Here is a 14,554-nt window from a genome sequence, read left to right on the forward strand (position 1 = left end):
AATAGGTGTTTTGCCTGTGCACGGAGCACTTCTTCTTGGTCACTGAGTCAAACCCTCCAGTGCCCTCCCCCGCTATTTACATCCCCATTCCCACCGCTAGGAACCGGTATAGTGTCCTTGAAGATCTCTTTATCTCTAATTCTCACCTTGTAGCGTAAAGTTGCAGTACGCAGGAATTGACTTCACTATTCGAGATCACTTGCTCGATAAGTGTACAAAAGGCCTCAACAGGTGGGGGATATCTTCCCGCTGAACTCAAGGCTTTATCAACAAGCCCAGCGATCAGTCTCAAGGCTAGCCGTCGCCGAGAGTATCACCAACAATATGTCGGACTACGATCGCATGTAAGTTTTCTCCGATTGCCATTTCTGGATCAAAGCTAACTCCAGACTAGCACCCAACTCAACCATGACAACTCGCCCCTTCTTCAACTCCCGGGGGAGCTTCGAAACCGCATCTACAAGTTCGTTCTGCACTATCACCTCCCCGTATACGTCGATATTCCCGCTCTGGAGGATGAGCACGGAAACTCTGTCCCTAGAGAAAACACACGGAGAATGCTAGCGCTTCTATATACATGTCGCCAAGTCCACAGCGAGGCCTCAATGATGTATTTCGCGCTCAACACATTCCAATTCGAGCTTGACACCTCGCTCATCGAATTCACTAGTAGTCTCACTGCGGAGCAACTTAGCGCGGTCAAGTCTATCGATATGACGGGAGAGCTTGTGGAAGAGATTGAGATGCGCGCCGAGCATCATGCGAGCGACAGCCCGCGATTGCACCTCGATACGCTGACCTCGCTGCAAAAGGTATCCATCTACCCTTACGCGTTCCACTCACCGCCAATAAATCTCGATGTCATTGGAGTTTATCTAAGGGAGGCGACTGGTAGGATGGGTCTGGAGGTCATAGAGGTCAAGAGGAAGTAGAAGCTGACATAGGCAAGTTGCAATCGTGTAAGGGATTTGATGAGAAGCCATATGACTGGGAAGCCCTGACCAAATAGTCATGCAGTGCTACTCTTCATGTAAATGAGCCTCTCCGCTATTGTAGGTAGCATGTAAACATCAAGACATATATGACTTCGTCAACCGCCATTACTCGACGTTCAATGATGCATCCATTGTTGTGAACGAACGTGTCTCTGATCTATGGTACAAGCATACAAACGAAACAGTACATCAAGCTGATGTATTTGGAAGTACAAGAAAGAAAAGTGAAATGAGTCTAAGTAGACTCTCCTAGTAGATACCCCAGGTAACTGCCTGGCCCTTGATGTTGCCGTTGCACTCCATGTGGCCTTCAGCTCCCACCTTGCCGCTGCCACCGAACTTCTCGATAGCGGTGTTGATGATGTCGATGACGTCCTGCCCGCCAACTACGAAGTTGACGTTACCGTTCGTCTTGGACGCTTCAACACCGAAAGAGCAGGAACCAGACCTGGCGATCTCGCGCTGGTTGTGCCCAATGACATCCGTGGTCCAGTCAGTCGAACCATCTCCTTGGATGTTGGTGATGATCTGGCGACAGTCGTCGACGCTGGGTGAAGCACCGCTCGTCTTGTCGTCAAAAGAGGAGTCCTTGCAGTCGTTTCGGCCTGGTGGTATGTCGCAGGGGTAGTGTGAGCTCGAGCCCTTATCGGCAGTGTCCCAGGATTGGAAAGCCCTGTCTGCACTGCAGACGGGTATGCGGATGAAGCCGGGCGTCGTTACGTCGATGTCAAGCAAGTTGTCCATTGTACCGTCATTGGTGGGATCTGCAACCTCTGCGCCGTTCTTGCGACCGTTCGAGGTCCAGGTCCTGACGGAGCCCTTGATGAGGTCCTCCTTGGTGATACCACCGAACGCGTCTTTCCCGTCCAAAGAGTCAAGGCCCTTGGGTGCTGAGAACTTCTGGACTCTGCATGTAGTTTGGCAAGGGCCCTTCTCCTGGGGCTCACACTTGCACACTCTAGCATCGCCGTCAGGACTGGCAATATAGTACATCTTGCCCTCGAAGCACATTCCAGTAGCTTTCATGGTGTCGTCATCCATGTATTTACCGATGTTGTCTCCATCGCAACCGTTACCGGAGTCGATGATGAAGGGGTAGGCCTTGGATACACTCCAAAGGTTTGGGATAGCGAAGCCAAAGACGGACTTCTGGATATTGGCACGGAGATCATTCTCGGTCATAGGGCTGGGAAATCTGTCGCTACCATGGACGTCCTTGGACTCTGCGCCAAGGATAAGCTTTCCATCCGAGATGATGTCCCACAGAGTATCGATGCTTCCATCGGTTCCATCGAACAACCGCTTCAACGCGATGGTAGTGACGTTGGCCCATCCAGTGATAACATTGCCCATGTAACTGGAGAAGGAATCTTGAAGTTCGACGGTCCATTTTGCGTCTGGGTCACCCAGAGTCAACAAGTCCTTGGCGATGGTTGTGCTTTGACCAATCAATGTGAAAGTAGTGTCTTTGGCGTTGTCAAATGCCGGGCCCTCCCCCTTGAAATAAGGCATCTTCTTGATGAGATTGTTGAAGAATGGCCCAGCAGCTGAAAGGGTTCCAAGGGTGAGAAGGTCGATAAGGAATAGCTCCCATGTGTGATCGGGCTCGGGTGGAATTGGCGCAAACTTGTTCTCCAGATCTCGCAGATTGGTAGCAACTACTGCAGCCACATCGAACAAGGCGTCATGGTAATCCTTGTACATTTGATGAATGAACACGAAGGAGTTCCAAATCAGCATGGCTGCGGGGCCTGAGTCTTCTGCCTCCAATCCTTGGCCACAGTCTGCGGTCGCATCGCAATTGCTGCTAGATGACATCGTACCACAGTCGGGTGAGGAGGCAACATTGGTAGTCTCGGAAACCGATTGAGAGAAGCTGATGCCACCCCTACCACGATCGGTATCTTTCCAGATTCTGATAATGTCCTTCCAAGCCTCATCAGTACTGAGCCCCACCCATTGTTCATGTGGTGTATAGTATGAGGCATCGTCGACCAGTACGTCAGTACAGTGGAAACTGGTCCAGTTGCCATTGCGTGTGTGGTCGGCCCTGGGGTCCTGGCCAGACTTGATGAGTTGCTTGTAGTCGCCCCAGCTCGCCGCCGGCTTTGGAACATCGTGGAATGTTTGCAAGTCGCTTGCCCAGTCGGTAGTACCTCCAAATCCCCAGGCTGAGTACAAGGTGGCGCGTGTCTTCTTCGTACTGGCGCTCATGTAGCTCACCCATTGGGTGTCATCATAGACAAGAATGTCGCTGTTGCTACTAGTGTCGACAAAGTTCTTGACTACGCGTCCAGCCCTCTTCTGATCGTTCACAATGTCTGCAATCTCGGCATCAGCAATGTACCCAGCTGTGCCGGTACATTTTCCTTTGGTTGCTTGGGAGCTTTCGCGAGTGCCCGTGTAGACGCAGCCTGGGCCCCAACAACCTGCTTCGGCCATGTTGAAGGATCGTCCATAACTCGTGATACCAACAATAACCTTGGCTCCTGGAACGCCTGCTTTGGTAATCATGGCAAGAGACTGCTTTGTCTCCGTCAAATTGACTTGACTGCGCAGGCAGTTACCTGTAGCGCATCCCTCCTGAGAGTAGGAATTGTCCGCATCCCACTGGCCGTGAAGATCATAAGTCATGTAGACAATGTAATCGACCACTTTGCCAATGTCCTTGATGGGGAACTGCTTGAGGTACCAGTATGAGGAGGGGGCGGCGATGGAAATTGACTTCCCGGGCAGAAGGTTCTTCAAAACGACGAGGAAAGCCAGGTAGTTCGGGCCGTCAGCCTTGCTAGCTGCAGGTATGCCCGGAAGATCGGGTGCACCAGGGTACTCCCAATCAATGTCAACACCATCAAGTTCGTGCTTCTTGATGAAGTTCGCAATGTTGGTGGCCATCTTGAGTCGGTTGGCGGATGTGACACCTTCCCGGAAGATGTTGTACGTAGCAGGAAAGGTAGAAAAGTCCCATCCTCCGAATGACAAGATCTTCTTCGCGCCTTTGATCTTCTTGAATGCGTTAAACTGGTATGTTGATAGCACATCGCCAGTTTCAACCTCGTATGAATTCGTCAACGTGCCAAAGGCGAAGTGAATGTGCGTATACGCTGCAGTGTCGATCTGAGAGGCATCCTGGAAGAGACAGTCGCGGCCCATCCCATAGCCCTCGTAGTAGGCGATCTTGATACCGCCGCTGCCAGAGCCCTTGACGATGTCGGTTCCACAGTTGGAAATGCAGCCGTAAGTACCCGGCTTAGCAGTACCTGGAGCACCAGTGTTGGTGTCGACGCAAAAGTCTTTGGTGATGCCACATTGGCCCCAGATGTTGCAGCATGCATTCAAAGGACAGGGATTCATATCTGTAACATTTGTGCCAGCGGTGGGCGGTTTCGAGTCGGGCTTCTGCGGGCCGCACTGTGCGTTGGCAATAGGGGCTGGAAATGGCGCACTACCTTTGCTCAAACACATGTTGGTGCCTACAAAGAGGAGCTTACAGCCGTTCCAACCCCATGTGTTCTTGTTGAAGTCTTCAATCTTGTCCCTTGTGAGACTGAATTGGGCAGCAAGATCGTCGCAGTTATCGTCGGTCTTGACCTGGTATGTGTAACATGTGCCGTCCGACCCCTGACTGGGACTGAAATCCGGAAGGGTTCCACTCGAACAGCAAACGTGCTGCTTTGGCCTCAGGTTTGCACAGAAGCTAGAGTCCGAATTGATCTTGGTGAACTCTGCAGCAGTGATGCCACACTTGGCAGCCAGCTTGGCACAGCTGTCGCCAGAATCGACTTGAACGGTCCTGCAGTCCGCACGAGCGTGAAACCTGGCATGAGACGGATACCTCTTGTGTGCTTGGTGCTGACTAGTTCGCTCGAACAGCGAGGTGGAATTGGACAAGGTGGAGTTTGTAGTGCTGTTCGTGGGTACCAGTGGTGTAGTAAAGATGGCCTGTCCGGTGATGTTGGTCGATTCGGAAAAGGATAGACATGTCGCATTGGCCCAAGTTTTGATGGCAGTTTGCACTGGAGTGAATGTGCCGTTGCTAGTCACCATGAGTCCAAATATATGGTCGCTACCGTAACTTGGCTCGCAGAGCTGCATAGCCAAGCTGGGCGTCGAAACATTGAGGTTGTCGAGTTTGTCTTCAAAAAGCTTCATGGCGGAAGCGCTGAGCCCCTGATTCAACAAGCCTTGGCCAATGTATAGACCAATCGTAGCTTGACCAGACTGGCCAAACATGATGAAGGGTCGATCAGTAGCGCCATGTCCGTTGTCTGCGTATTCTCGAATTTGCGCGATGAGCGATCGGAGACCGGAGGCAGCCAGGCCGAAGCCTTCATTCCACCAGCCAATCTCGAAATCGACATCGACAGTCTGGGCGGTGTTGGTCGAATTCGGTTCCGAGCTGGCAAGCCCAGTGAAGTCGGTGCCAAACGAGGAGCAGGCATTGATACGGTGGTTGCTCGAATCGTCATCGACCTCGTCGTAAAGAGAGAAGTCGTAGAACATGGTCTCCGTACACCGCTTGATCTGCTGGAAGTTGGGATAGGCAGACCAGTTGCCCGTGTTCGCGCCAGAGATGCTGCATCGTTCTGGGCAAGGATTGGAGTTGCGGTAGCTCGGGCTCGTAGCAAGTCTGAAGTCTCCCTTCGCGGACACACTGTCCGCAAAGAGCAAGAATCCGATTGCCCTGACTGCTGGGCTCAACCATGCTGAGGCAACCATAGTTGTAATACAACAACTGAAGCTATCTCAGTCAAGATACTGAGCTCTAGGGCTGCAAGTGAATGTGACAGGAGAAGCTACCAGAGTCAAAAGAGTGACTTGGGATACCTGGTGCCCTAACTATCGACAAGGAGAAGTCTGCTTTATACTGTCTGCAGTCACACCGTTGCTCGTCAAGGTTTGTATCGAACGACCTAGACAGACCTCTGACCATCTTGAGATTCGTCTCCCGCAAGACGAACTTCCGGTCAGTGGACCTAACACGGTCATTGCTTACCCGCCGTTGGGGGGCCTGTTGTGGATGCTCATTTCCGAGGCATGCTACAGTAGGTTTCCAACAAGCATGAGATGAAAATCCACGGGTGTATGCAGGGGTTCGGTCTGAGATCAGCCCTACGATGTACCAGTCCAGGTAGCCTTGCAGTCATCCTGGAGCGTTCAGCAAAGCTTTTACCCAGACTAGACCGTTCCTACAGACGGCCTGGCCCGTAGTTCAGCCGCACTTCGGTGCCGTCAGACCCGAGCTGCCCACGGTGCGGCCCAGCTCCCGGCAATTCCATAGATTGATCCTGATGGGGGCCTGATGCAATGGTCCAAGCGGGAAAAGTCTTGTAATCTAAAGCTATTGCTTAGCTATTGCTTACAGTCAGAATCTGACGTATCGATGTGCAATATGGTGGTCCCAATTGAGATAGGAGTGGAAGTCAATCGCTCAACAACCGAGTGAATGTGTATTAAGTAATTGTGAAGATTTTCACATCATCATATAGCCGAATGTACCAAATGCGGCCACCAATCCTGCCGTACCTCCACCAATCAGTCGCTGTGCAGTGCTCTTCTCGTCAGTTGGACAAGAGTCTCCAGGCTTTCGAGTTGCCTGGCAATGAAGCGAGGTCATGGATGCAGAAATGTTTGAAGCAGCAGCTGCATCAATCTTGATGTTGCAGGGAGTCGGGGCCGGTGTGGTGGCTGCCATAGATGCACAAGTCTTTCCATCATAATCCTCCCAGGTGATGAAATCAGGGACCGGCAGGGTGGCGTCGACGTTGATGGCAACTGCTTCATTGTCGGTGCAGTCTCGGTTCGTTGTGGCGGCTACGAGATCTAATTCTGGTGCGGAACTCTTGATGGTGAAGAATGTGGAGCGACTCGTGCGGTTGGCTGCGAGACCACCTCCGAGGAATGCAAGCGAGTCCTCGGTGCAACTGTTCCAGCCCACGTCCAAGCGAAGCGCCCACACGCCCTCTTCGGTGAAGTTCGAAAGGATTTTGACCTCCTGATAAGGCTCACTGCCGGAGAAGTTTGCCCATCTTAGGTGGTAGAAGAGGTCTCTGCTAGCCTGTGTTTCCACGTTCGTGACCGTCACGTCTAGCGTAGGATTCAAGAATCGCCCTAGGTCGGGGTTCTGGATGGCGACGATAACTGGAAAAATTTGCGTCGCGGCATAGGTCTCGTTGCGAGGAAAGACGAGGTCCACCTCTAGCATGCCGGAGGCTGCGTTCACGGCTCCCGCGCAAGCGGCGAGGAGTAAGGCGACCAGCATGCTGACGCCAAGCAGGGACGGTAGATAGGTGGCTGAGGAGTTGGGGGCGAAGGTGCGTCGATGTAGTCGTAGAACAGAAGGAGACAGTCGAGAAGTGGAAAAAATATAAGTGGAAGATTTAGGTTACATTGAGGATCGATAGAGTGAATGCAAGGTACCTTGCTGAAGGCGGAAGGCGGCCTATCAAACGACCGTGCAACAACGCTAGCGGCTAAAACGCCAATACGCCCGCTTGGCATCCACGCCTTCGCCTCCACCTCCGTCGCGCGAGCCGCGTTTTTGCCGTTCCTCATGTCCACTTCCGGTCCGTTCCCGAACCGTTATGGCTGCTGCCTCAAGGGCAGGGACAATCAGGGGAAACTCTTCACCGGCCGCTATTGTGGCTGCGCTAGTGGCATCGTCAATTGCTTCTCTTACGCCCCGTTGTCAGCTCATCCGAGGTTCCTGAATGAACTATGCAGGCCGCTTCCAACACCAGTGACCCGCCTGGTCTGCCGCCTAATTGTTCGAACGCTAGAACACGAAGAGTCAAGTAAAGAAGATGGGGAACTGCGATGAAAGGTATAAGAAAGATGGCATAGAGCGTCGTTGAGTTCCCATCTTGCCATCAAGACATCGAGCTTGCTCCATTCCACACTCGTTTCTACAACCTTTCTGTAATACTGCAAACTCCCAAAGATGCAACTTACACGTCTACTTGCTGCCGGTTTCCTCACGGGATCGGCCCTGGCATGGCCCGCTCATCTTCGCCGGGGCGTTGACTGTGGATTCTCTACCACAGCTGACAGCGGTGCGACGTGCGAGAGTTTTGCATCCAGTTGGGGACTGTCTGTCGACGATCTCAAGAATCTGAACCCCGGTATCACCTGCCCCAACCTCGACACCAGCAATGAGTGTAAGATTCTCCCTACGAACTGCATGTGATGTATACGCTAACTTCCTACACCGACAACTAGACTGTGTGATTGGCACTGTTACCGACGACCCGATCACAACTTCGACTCCTGTAACCACCACCACGTCAGCAACCACTAAGCCGGCCACCACCACCACTTCTGCTACGAGGCCCACCACTTCCTCTACGACTACCAAGGCCAGTACCACCACCACGGCCGGCAATGGTGTTGCCACTCCCATGCCCACGCAGCCTGGAATGGTATCCAACTGTAACAAGTTCTACTACGTCGAGAAGGGCACCAACTGCGGCCAAGTGCTCGACAGTCAGAAGATCAGCCTCGGCGACTTTGCCAAGTGGAACCCCAGTGTGAACAACGACTGTTCCGGTCTGTGGGCCGAAGTGAACGTCTGTGTTGGCGTCATTGGTGGAGGGACCCCCGTCACGACCGCCAAACCGTCGACCACTACATCCACAGGAAACGGCATTCAGACACCTCAGCCAACCCAACCCGGAATGGTCTCTAACTGCAACAAGTTCTACTACGTGCCTAAGGGTTCTAGCTGCAGCCAAGTGCTCAGCAGCCAGAAGATCGCCCTCACTGACTTTGCCAAGTGGAACCCTAGTGTGAATAACGACTGTTCTGGCTTGTGGGCTGAGGTCAATGTCTGCGTTGGTGTTATCGGAGGTACCCCGGCCACAACTACTACCAAGAAGCCAACCACCACCACCTCTGCCGGTAACGGCATCCAGACCCCTCAACCTACCCAGCCTGGCATGGTCTCCAACTGCAGGAAGTTCCACTACGTCTCCAAGGGCGACACTTGCCAACAGATCATCAGCTATGAGAAGATCACCTTGGCGAACTTTGTCAAGTGGAACACTGGCGTTGGATCGAACTGTCAAAGCATGTGGGCAGAGACCAATGTTTGCGTTGGCGTGTAGAGAGGTCGCGACGTTTCTGTTCCTGTAATTGATTGGCGGGTGGAGCAGACGAGGCACGGCAATACCTGTCGAGAGTTGTTCGTAATGCAGTCATGTTCATGCAGTCATTCAGACTTCTATATTCATATCATCGGACAAGTCCCTCCAAATAAACACGAAGCTTGAACGATGAGCTTGACGCCTGAGAAGCTCAGTCCTAGCGCGACTCAAGGAACTTCAACAACGAGATTGTCTGCCCAGTCGTCCGCCTGATCTTCTTTATTCTTCACTCTACTTCCCTTGTCCCTTTGCTTCCTCGTCTTACTATCGCGTGTACCTTCTCTTATAACCTCCTCTAGTATTTGTCTCCCTGCGTCATCCTCGCTAATCAGCTTCGCAGCGAGACTAAAAAGCACAAGTAGCGTCCACGCAGCATCGTTCCCGCAATCGTGCAACTTCCTAGGTATCATACCGACCAGGCGACATAGCGTTCGGAGCGATACATTCCATCCAGGATCGTCAGTCTTGTACATCTCGCGAGCAAGCTTCTGCGTGTCGATGATCGCGGTCACGGTGGCTATGTCATTTATGCTGACACCCGCCTTGTTCAACGAGAGAAGATCCGAAGGGATGTCGTGGCCAACAAGGATAATCGGCAGTCGCTGTTCGTTTGAGTCATTGACTTTCGATGAGTCATACAGAGGTAGATTGCGCGCATTACAGCACGGCTCCCTATCTCCATTGACGTAGTGAGAAAAGATGTGGTTGAGAACGGCAGCGCGCTCGCTCCATCGCACTTGGTGCACTTGGCCATGGAACAAGGCCCGCGATTGCTTTCTATTTACGCCTACTCGACCGTACCGGAAGTCGAAAGTCTCTGTGTGGAGGGGCGGGTGAGTATGGTGCATCGGCGTTGAGAAGTGTGAAGTTGTGAGACTCCTCGTGTCGAGTGTGGATGCGCCGATAGCGCTGAAGCGTTTGGGGTTTCCGTGTGCGATATCGAAGGAGATGAATACGGGGTGTGCGTGAATATTCGGGCTGTCGTGGTTGCGTGCCAAAAGCTGCTGGAACAGGCAGCGCACTTCTTCAAGTGAGATTGGGGGAGGAAACATGGCTTTGAGGGTACTGATCCTTGCTGTTACGATCACTTCGTCTGGGCTGGGATTGACTGTCGTGCAAAAAATAGAGATGGACATCAGTTACAAGATATACTCTCCTTTGACTCACCACTTGGCCGCAGCCATACTTTGGCTCCCTTACCCTGGTTCTGTGGTAACCATGGGCGGACGACAAACCAGTCACAGCTTGCGCAATTTGCCTTTGGAAAGTACAGATACACAAAGATAGACAACCTCGATAATTCCCTGTCTTACTACGACACCACACTTTTCGATTGAGAGTATCTCTGATATCATATCCATCATAAGGGTCATAAGCCCATACCGAACAAAAACGCCATCTATCCATATGTGCTCATAAAAGCTACTTTTCTCCACCTGGTACACCCCCACGGTACTCAGAGCAAGATTTACTGAGCAACCGGCGCAGCGTTGTTGGAAGCCTTTCCGTTAGTAATTTTAGGACCAACAACGGCCTCTTCAAGCGCACGCTTAACATCGGCAACAAGATCCGCCTCATCCTCAACACCACAGCTGATGCGGACGAGGTCGTCAAAGACACCCGCTGCCTCGCGCTGCTCCTTGGGGATACCGCCGTGCGTCATGGCGCTGGGTACCTCGACGAGCGATTCGACTCCACCCAGCGACTCAGCCAGTGTGAAGATCTTGGTCGCTTGGCAGAAACGCTCTGCAGCTGCGTGACCGCCCTGGATACGGAAGGAAAGCATGCCGCCACCCATTCCGTCACGGTGCTGCTTCAGCGCAATGTGGTGTTGTGGGTGGGAGGGAAGACCGGGGTAGTTGACGGAAACGACGTGTGACGAGGCCTCGAGAGCCTTTGCGACACCCGTAGCGTTCTTGGTTGCTTCCCTCGCGCGGAGATGCAGGGTCTTGAGACCGCGGTGTGCGAGCCAGCAGTCAAAGGCCGAGGGAACGGCACCAATGGCGTTCTGGAGGAAAGACAGACGCTCGTATAGCTCATCGGAGTTGAAGGCCGCGGCACCCATGACGACGTCAGAGTGGCCGTTGATGTACTTGGTGACGGAGTGCACCACGATATCCGCGCCGTGGTCCAGCGGGTTCTGAACGTACGGGCTCATGAAGGTGTTGTCGACAACCACCATGATGCCATGCTGATGCGCAATCGTGGAGATCTTGCGGATGTCCACAAGCGTCAGCGTAGGGTTCGACGGCGACTCGATCCAGATGAGCTTCGTGTTGGGGCGGATGAGCTCAGCGATGTCGATCTCGATGCTCGGGCTGAAGGTGACTTTGACATCGTGTGTCAGGGCGACCTTGGTGAAGTAGCGGTGCGTTCCGCCGTAGACGTCTGAAACGGACACGACGTGTGAGCCTGCGGCGAGCGATTGCAGGATGTTGGCTGTGGTGGCGGAACCGGACGAGAACGCGAGCGCATAGCGGGCGTGTTCGAGGGCTGCGACTGCCTTTTCAAAGTTGTCTCTGCGGGCGCATTAGTTTTGAATATCTCAATGGTGTCGCGGATGCGTACCGGTTTGGGTTCGAGGAGCGCGAGTACTCATACTCGCCTATGGGCTTTCCAACGGCGGTTTGCGCGAATGTTGTCGAGAGGGAAATCTGATTGGATTAGCCGTTTGTTTGTGAGACATGCGCCTGAAATACTTACGGCTTCAATGACAGCTCCGGTGACGGGGTCATGAGGGCTTCCGGCATGCACGGCGAGCGTGCCGAATCCGTGGACTGGTGACGGCGCGCGTGGCGGGGTGTCGATAGGGTGGTCGGGCAGCGTCATCTTGATCTTCTGAGTACTCTTCGAACGGCGGGCGGAGTTGACGTGATGGTACGAAGGAACTTGAACCTCGAAATGCAGCGAGAGGACAAACTTCTTTCTAAATTCTAGGCCCTCCGAGGTGTTGACGCCTATAGGTAAATTATTGTTCTAGCGACAAATCCTAGCGCGCTTTCTATCGGTGGTGCATGTGCGGTTGACCGTGATGGCGCGAATGCAGAATAATTCTTTCTTGCAGAATTTCCTGTCAAAGTGGAGATGGAAAGCAAGGGAGAACCATCTCCATGGCTCCTGCCATCTTATACCCAACAGGCCGCGTTGGACGTCTGACATTTCTCAGCAGCAGATTAATCAGGCGGCGATTGCTCAAACCGTGGCATACACAGCTCGGCCCAAAGCGCGCGTTGGTTTCGTGAGCAAGCGGAGATGGTGTCATAGTATTCTCCGACCCGCCTTGTGACGGCCTTGGCAGCTTTTCGATTACACATCGCGCTGCGAGTCCTACCAAGTCCAGCAGGTTGTTCGGGCGAGATGCTTTATAGAGTTCTTGGATACGTAAGCACAATTTGACGTTGGCGCTCAATGGCAAGTGATTTGCATCGTAATCTGATTGAAGTGGAGAGAGGTCTATGAAGGGCGCAAACGTCTATGGGTATCTTGGGGGTATAATGGTGATGCTTAGTATGCATCCTCCTCTGGCCGGCTCTTAAGCTTCACATATCCACTTATGCCTTTCTTTCGCGCTGTCTGCTCGCTATGGAACACATGTCCCGTCTGTGATGGTGAAGACTTTCCGTTCCTCGTAGTCGACGTGAGGTAGCTACGCCCATCGTCGAGACCGGTGTTACCTCGCCGTTTCTCACCAACAAGAATGGGGTCTTCCGCGATCAAGTTCTCCATGTCTTCCCATTCTTTCTGGTTCACCACGTCCCATTCTTGCGCCTGCTGCTCAGCCAACAGGTATCCCCTCAGCTCGTCGATAATCTTAGTTGGCGACAAGCCCCATCCGCTGATGTACTGTGCGTTCTCGGCCATGCCTAGGAAGGAATGTGAAGTAGCGTGTGAAAGCTGCCCAAAGCCTACAGGTGACTTGCGGAGGATCGATCTGGAAGACCTGGAAGTGGTGATATCTTTGTCCAATGGATTCTCGAGGCGTTGGGGATTGTATGTTTCTTGCGTGATCAGTAGTCGGAACAGATTGCGACCGATCGAACAAGTATCCTCCCACTGTTTGAAGCTGTCTTTCATGCCCTGGGTTCGACATAGCCAGGCCACATTGTACGCAAGCAGAGACACGCCTTCAATAAAGGACGAGTATGCAGGAGGATCTTCGGCGCAGAGGTGACTCAAAGGGCGGTCGACGAATAACGCGCGCGGCTTCGGAAGATGGATACGCGTCTCAAGCGTTCGGGACGCTTCCGGACTGGCGCTGGACGAATGTGAGGGTGTCGAACCGGGGAAAGGTACTTTCTTGCCCTGGTAAGAGGATGCTGGACTGAAGATTGTAGGTTGAGGGTAATCGGCATGGGGGAGTGTGATTTCGGCTGGGAGACGGATGCCCAGGTACGCAGCGACTCGAACGACGAGCTGGGCCACGGCAGCCAGTGAGGCAGATAGGCCATCAGGCGTCACATCTGTTCCAGAGTTAGCAAATCGCCTCGACAGGTATAGCCTAGACATACCATTCAGATCTCGAAGATCGTATATCCGCAAACGCGTGCCGGGCCCAATATTGTAGACTTCTTTGATACCGCCGTCCCTTGTCTTTCGCCGCTGCATCTTGAGTCCCGCAAGCCTCGCAGCAGTCGTGCACAGCTGCATGCGCAGATCTATGGTATCGTGGTGCATCTTGTCCGCGTTGTAGTCCGATCGCTTGACCCTCTGCTGCACCTTGTCCAACTCGTTCGCCCGCCGCGATTCGATGCCGTATGTGGCGGACGAGAGGTCTGACTTGCGTTGCGCGTTCGCCGCTCGCTTCGCTTCAAGCTGCTTCCTGGTATCCTCCATCTGCCGTCGGAGCTGGTCGGCATGCTCTGAGATCATGCCTAGTCGGTCCTGTATCTCTGCCGTTTCTGCTTTCGTCCGCTCCCAGTTTAGATTGTTCGTACACTCTTGCCTGTCGACCAAGAGCCCGCCTTTCGAGTCGGTGAGAGAAACATGCTGGATGGCCTTGTCTTCCGAGCCGTTGATGATAGCTGTGACGTGTTTCGCAACGGCATCGCGGTCTATCAGCGTCTTTGCGAGTTGGATGCGGGGCTGTTCGAGGTATGAGCGCGCGCAGGTCATGCAGTGGAGAGGCTGGCTCAGGCTGCCGTCTCTCCCGCAGATGTCGCACTCCATTTTGAGTAGAGATTATGTTATGTGATGTCGCCTGCAGAAATGCCGTGGAGTGGTAGGTCTGGAAGGTGCAGCGAGACCATGGTGGGAGTGATTCGTCGAGGCGGTTGGCGAGTGCCTATGTAGCCATGGAATCCGTCAGTGGGGTTTCCGGTGAATGTCTAGGCTCCGTGAATGTTAGCGCTCTCCTCTGTCGTGAAGCATAAGCAAGGCATCCAGAGGCTGGTGGTTGAAGAGGTTGTGTGATGGAGGCAG

At 53.2% G+C, this 14,554-nt stretch overlaps 6 protein-coding genes across 6 annotated transcripts; 2 read left to right on the top strand and 4 right to left on the bottom strand.

Moving 5' to 3' along the window:
- Positions 1-324: 324 nt before the first annotated feature.
- Positions 325-932, top strand: J4E88_008869 (uncharacterized protein; the record flags this gene model as incomplete). The annotated part of the gene is made up of 2 exons (XM_049402477.1): positions 325-344; positions 395-932. The coding sequence occupies 2 exons, from the start codon at positions 325-327 to the stop codon at positions 930-932; spliced, it is 558 nt and encodes a 185-aa protein (XP_049251714.1).
- Positions 933-1,244: 312 nt separating this feature from the next.
- On the bottom strand, positions 1,245-5,714 carry J4E88_008870 (uncharacterized protein; the record flags this gene model as incomplete). Its single annotated transcript, XM_049402478.1, has 1 exon — positions 1,245-5,714. The coding sequence occupies one exon, from the start codon at positions 5,712-5,714 to the stop codon at positions 1,245-1,247; it is 4,470 nt and encodes a 1,489-aa protein (XP_049251715.1).
- Positions 5,715-6,468: 754 nt separating this feature from the next.
- Positions 6,469-7,257, bottom strand: J4E88_008871 (uncharacterized protein; the record flags this gene model as incomplete). The annotated part of the gene is made up of 1 exon (XM_049402479.1): positions 6,469-7,257. One exon carries the CDS (start codon positions 7,255-7,257, stop codon positions 6,469-6,471), a length of 789 nt encoding a protein of 262 aa, XP_049251716.1.
- Positions 7,258-8,146: 889 nt separating this feature from the next.
- Positions 8,147-9,097, top strand: J4E88_008872 (uncharacterized protein; the record flags this gene model as incomplete). The annotated part of the gene is made up of 2 exons (XM_049402480.1): positions 8,147-8,150; positions 8,214-9,097. The coding sequence occupies 2 exons, from the start codon at positions 8,147-8,149 to the stop codon at positions 9,095-9,097; spliced, it is 888 nt and encodes a 295-aa protein (XP_049251717.1).
- Positions 9,098-10,604: 1,507 nt separating this feature from the next.
- Positions 10,605-11,965, bottom strand: CYS3 (cystathionine gamma-lyase cys3; the record flags this gene model as incomplete). Its single annotated transcript, XM_049402481.1, has 3 exons — positions 10,605-11,655; positions 11,705-11,790; positions 11,840-11,965. 3 exons carry the CDS (start codon positions 11,963-11,965, stop codon positions 10,605-10,607), a joined length of 1,263 nt encoding a protein of 420 aa, XP_049251718.1.
- Positions 11,966-12,640: 675 nt separating this feature from the next.
- Positions 12,641-14,302, bottom strand: J4E88_008874 (uncharacterized protein; the record flags this gene model as incomplete). The annotated part of the gene is made up of 2 exons (XM_049402482.1): positions 12,641-13,596; positions 13,645-14,302. The coding sequence occupies 2 exons, from the start codon at positions 14,300-14,302 to the stop codon at positions 12,641-12,643; spliced, it is 1,614 nt and encodes a 537-aa protein (XP_049251719.1).
- Positions 14,303-14,554: the final 252 nt, after the last annotated feature.

Source organism: Alternaria novae-zelandiae (genome assembly GCF_023758075.1).
Source record: "Alternaria novae-zelandiae strain BMP 2774 chromosome Unknown scaffold_21, whole genome shotgun sequence".
In the NCBI taxonomy this organism is placed as follows: Eukaryota; Fungi; Ascomycota; class Dothideomycetes; order Pleosporales; family Pleosporaceae; genus Alternaria; species Alternaria novae-zelandiae.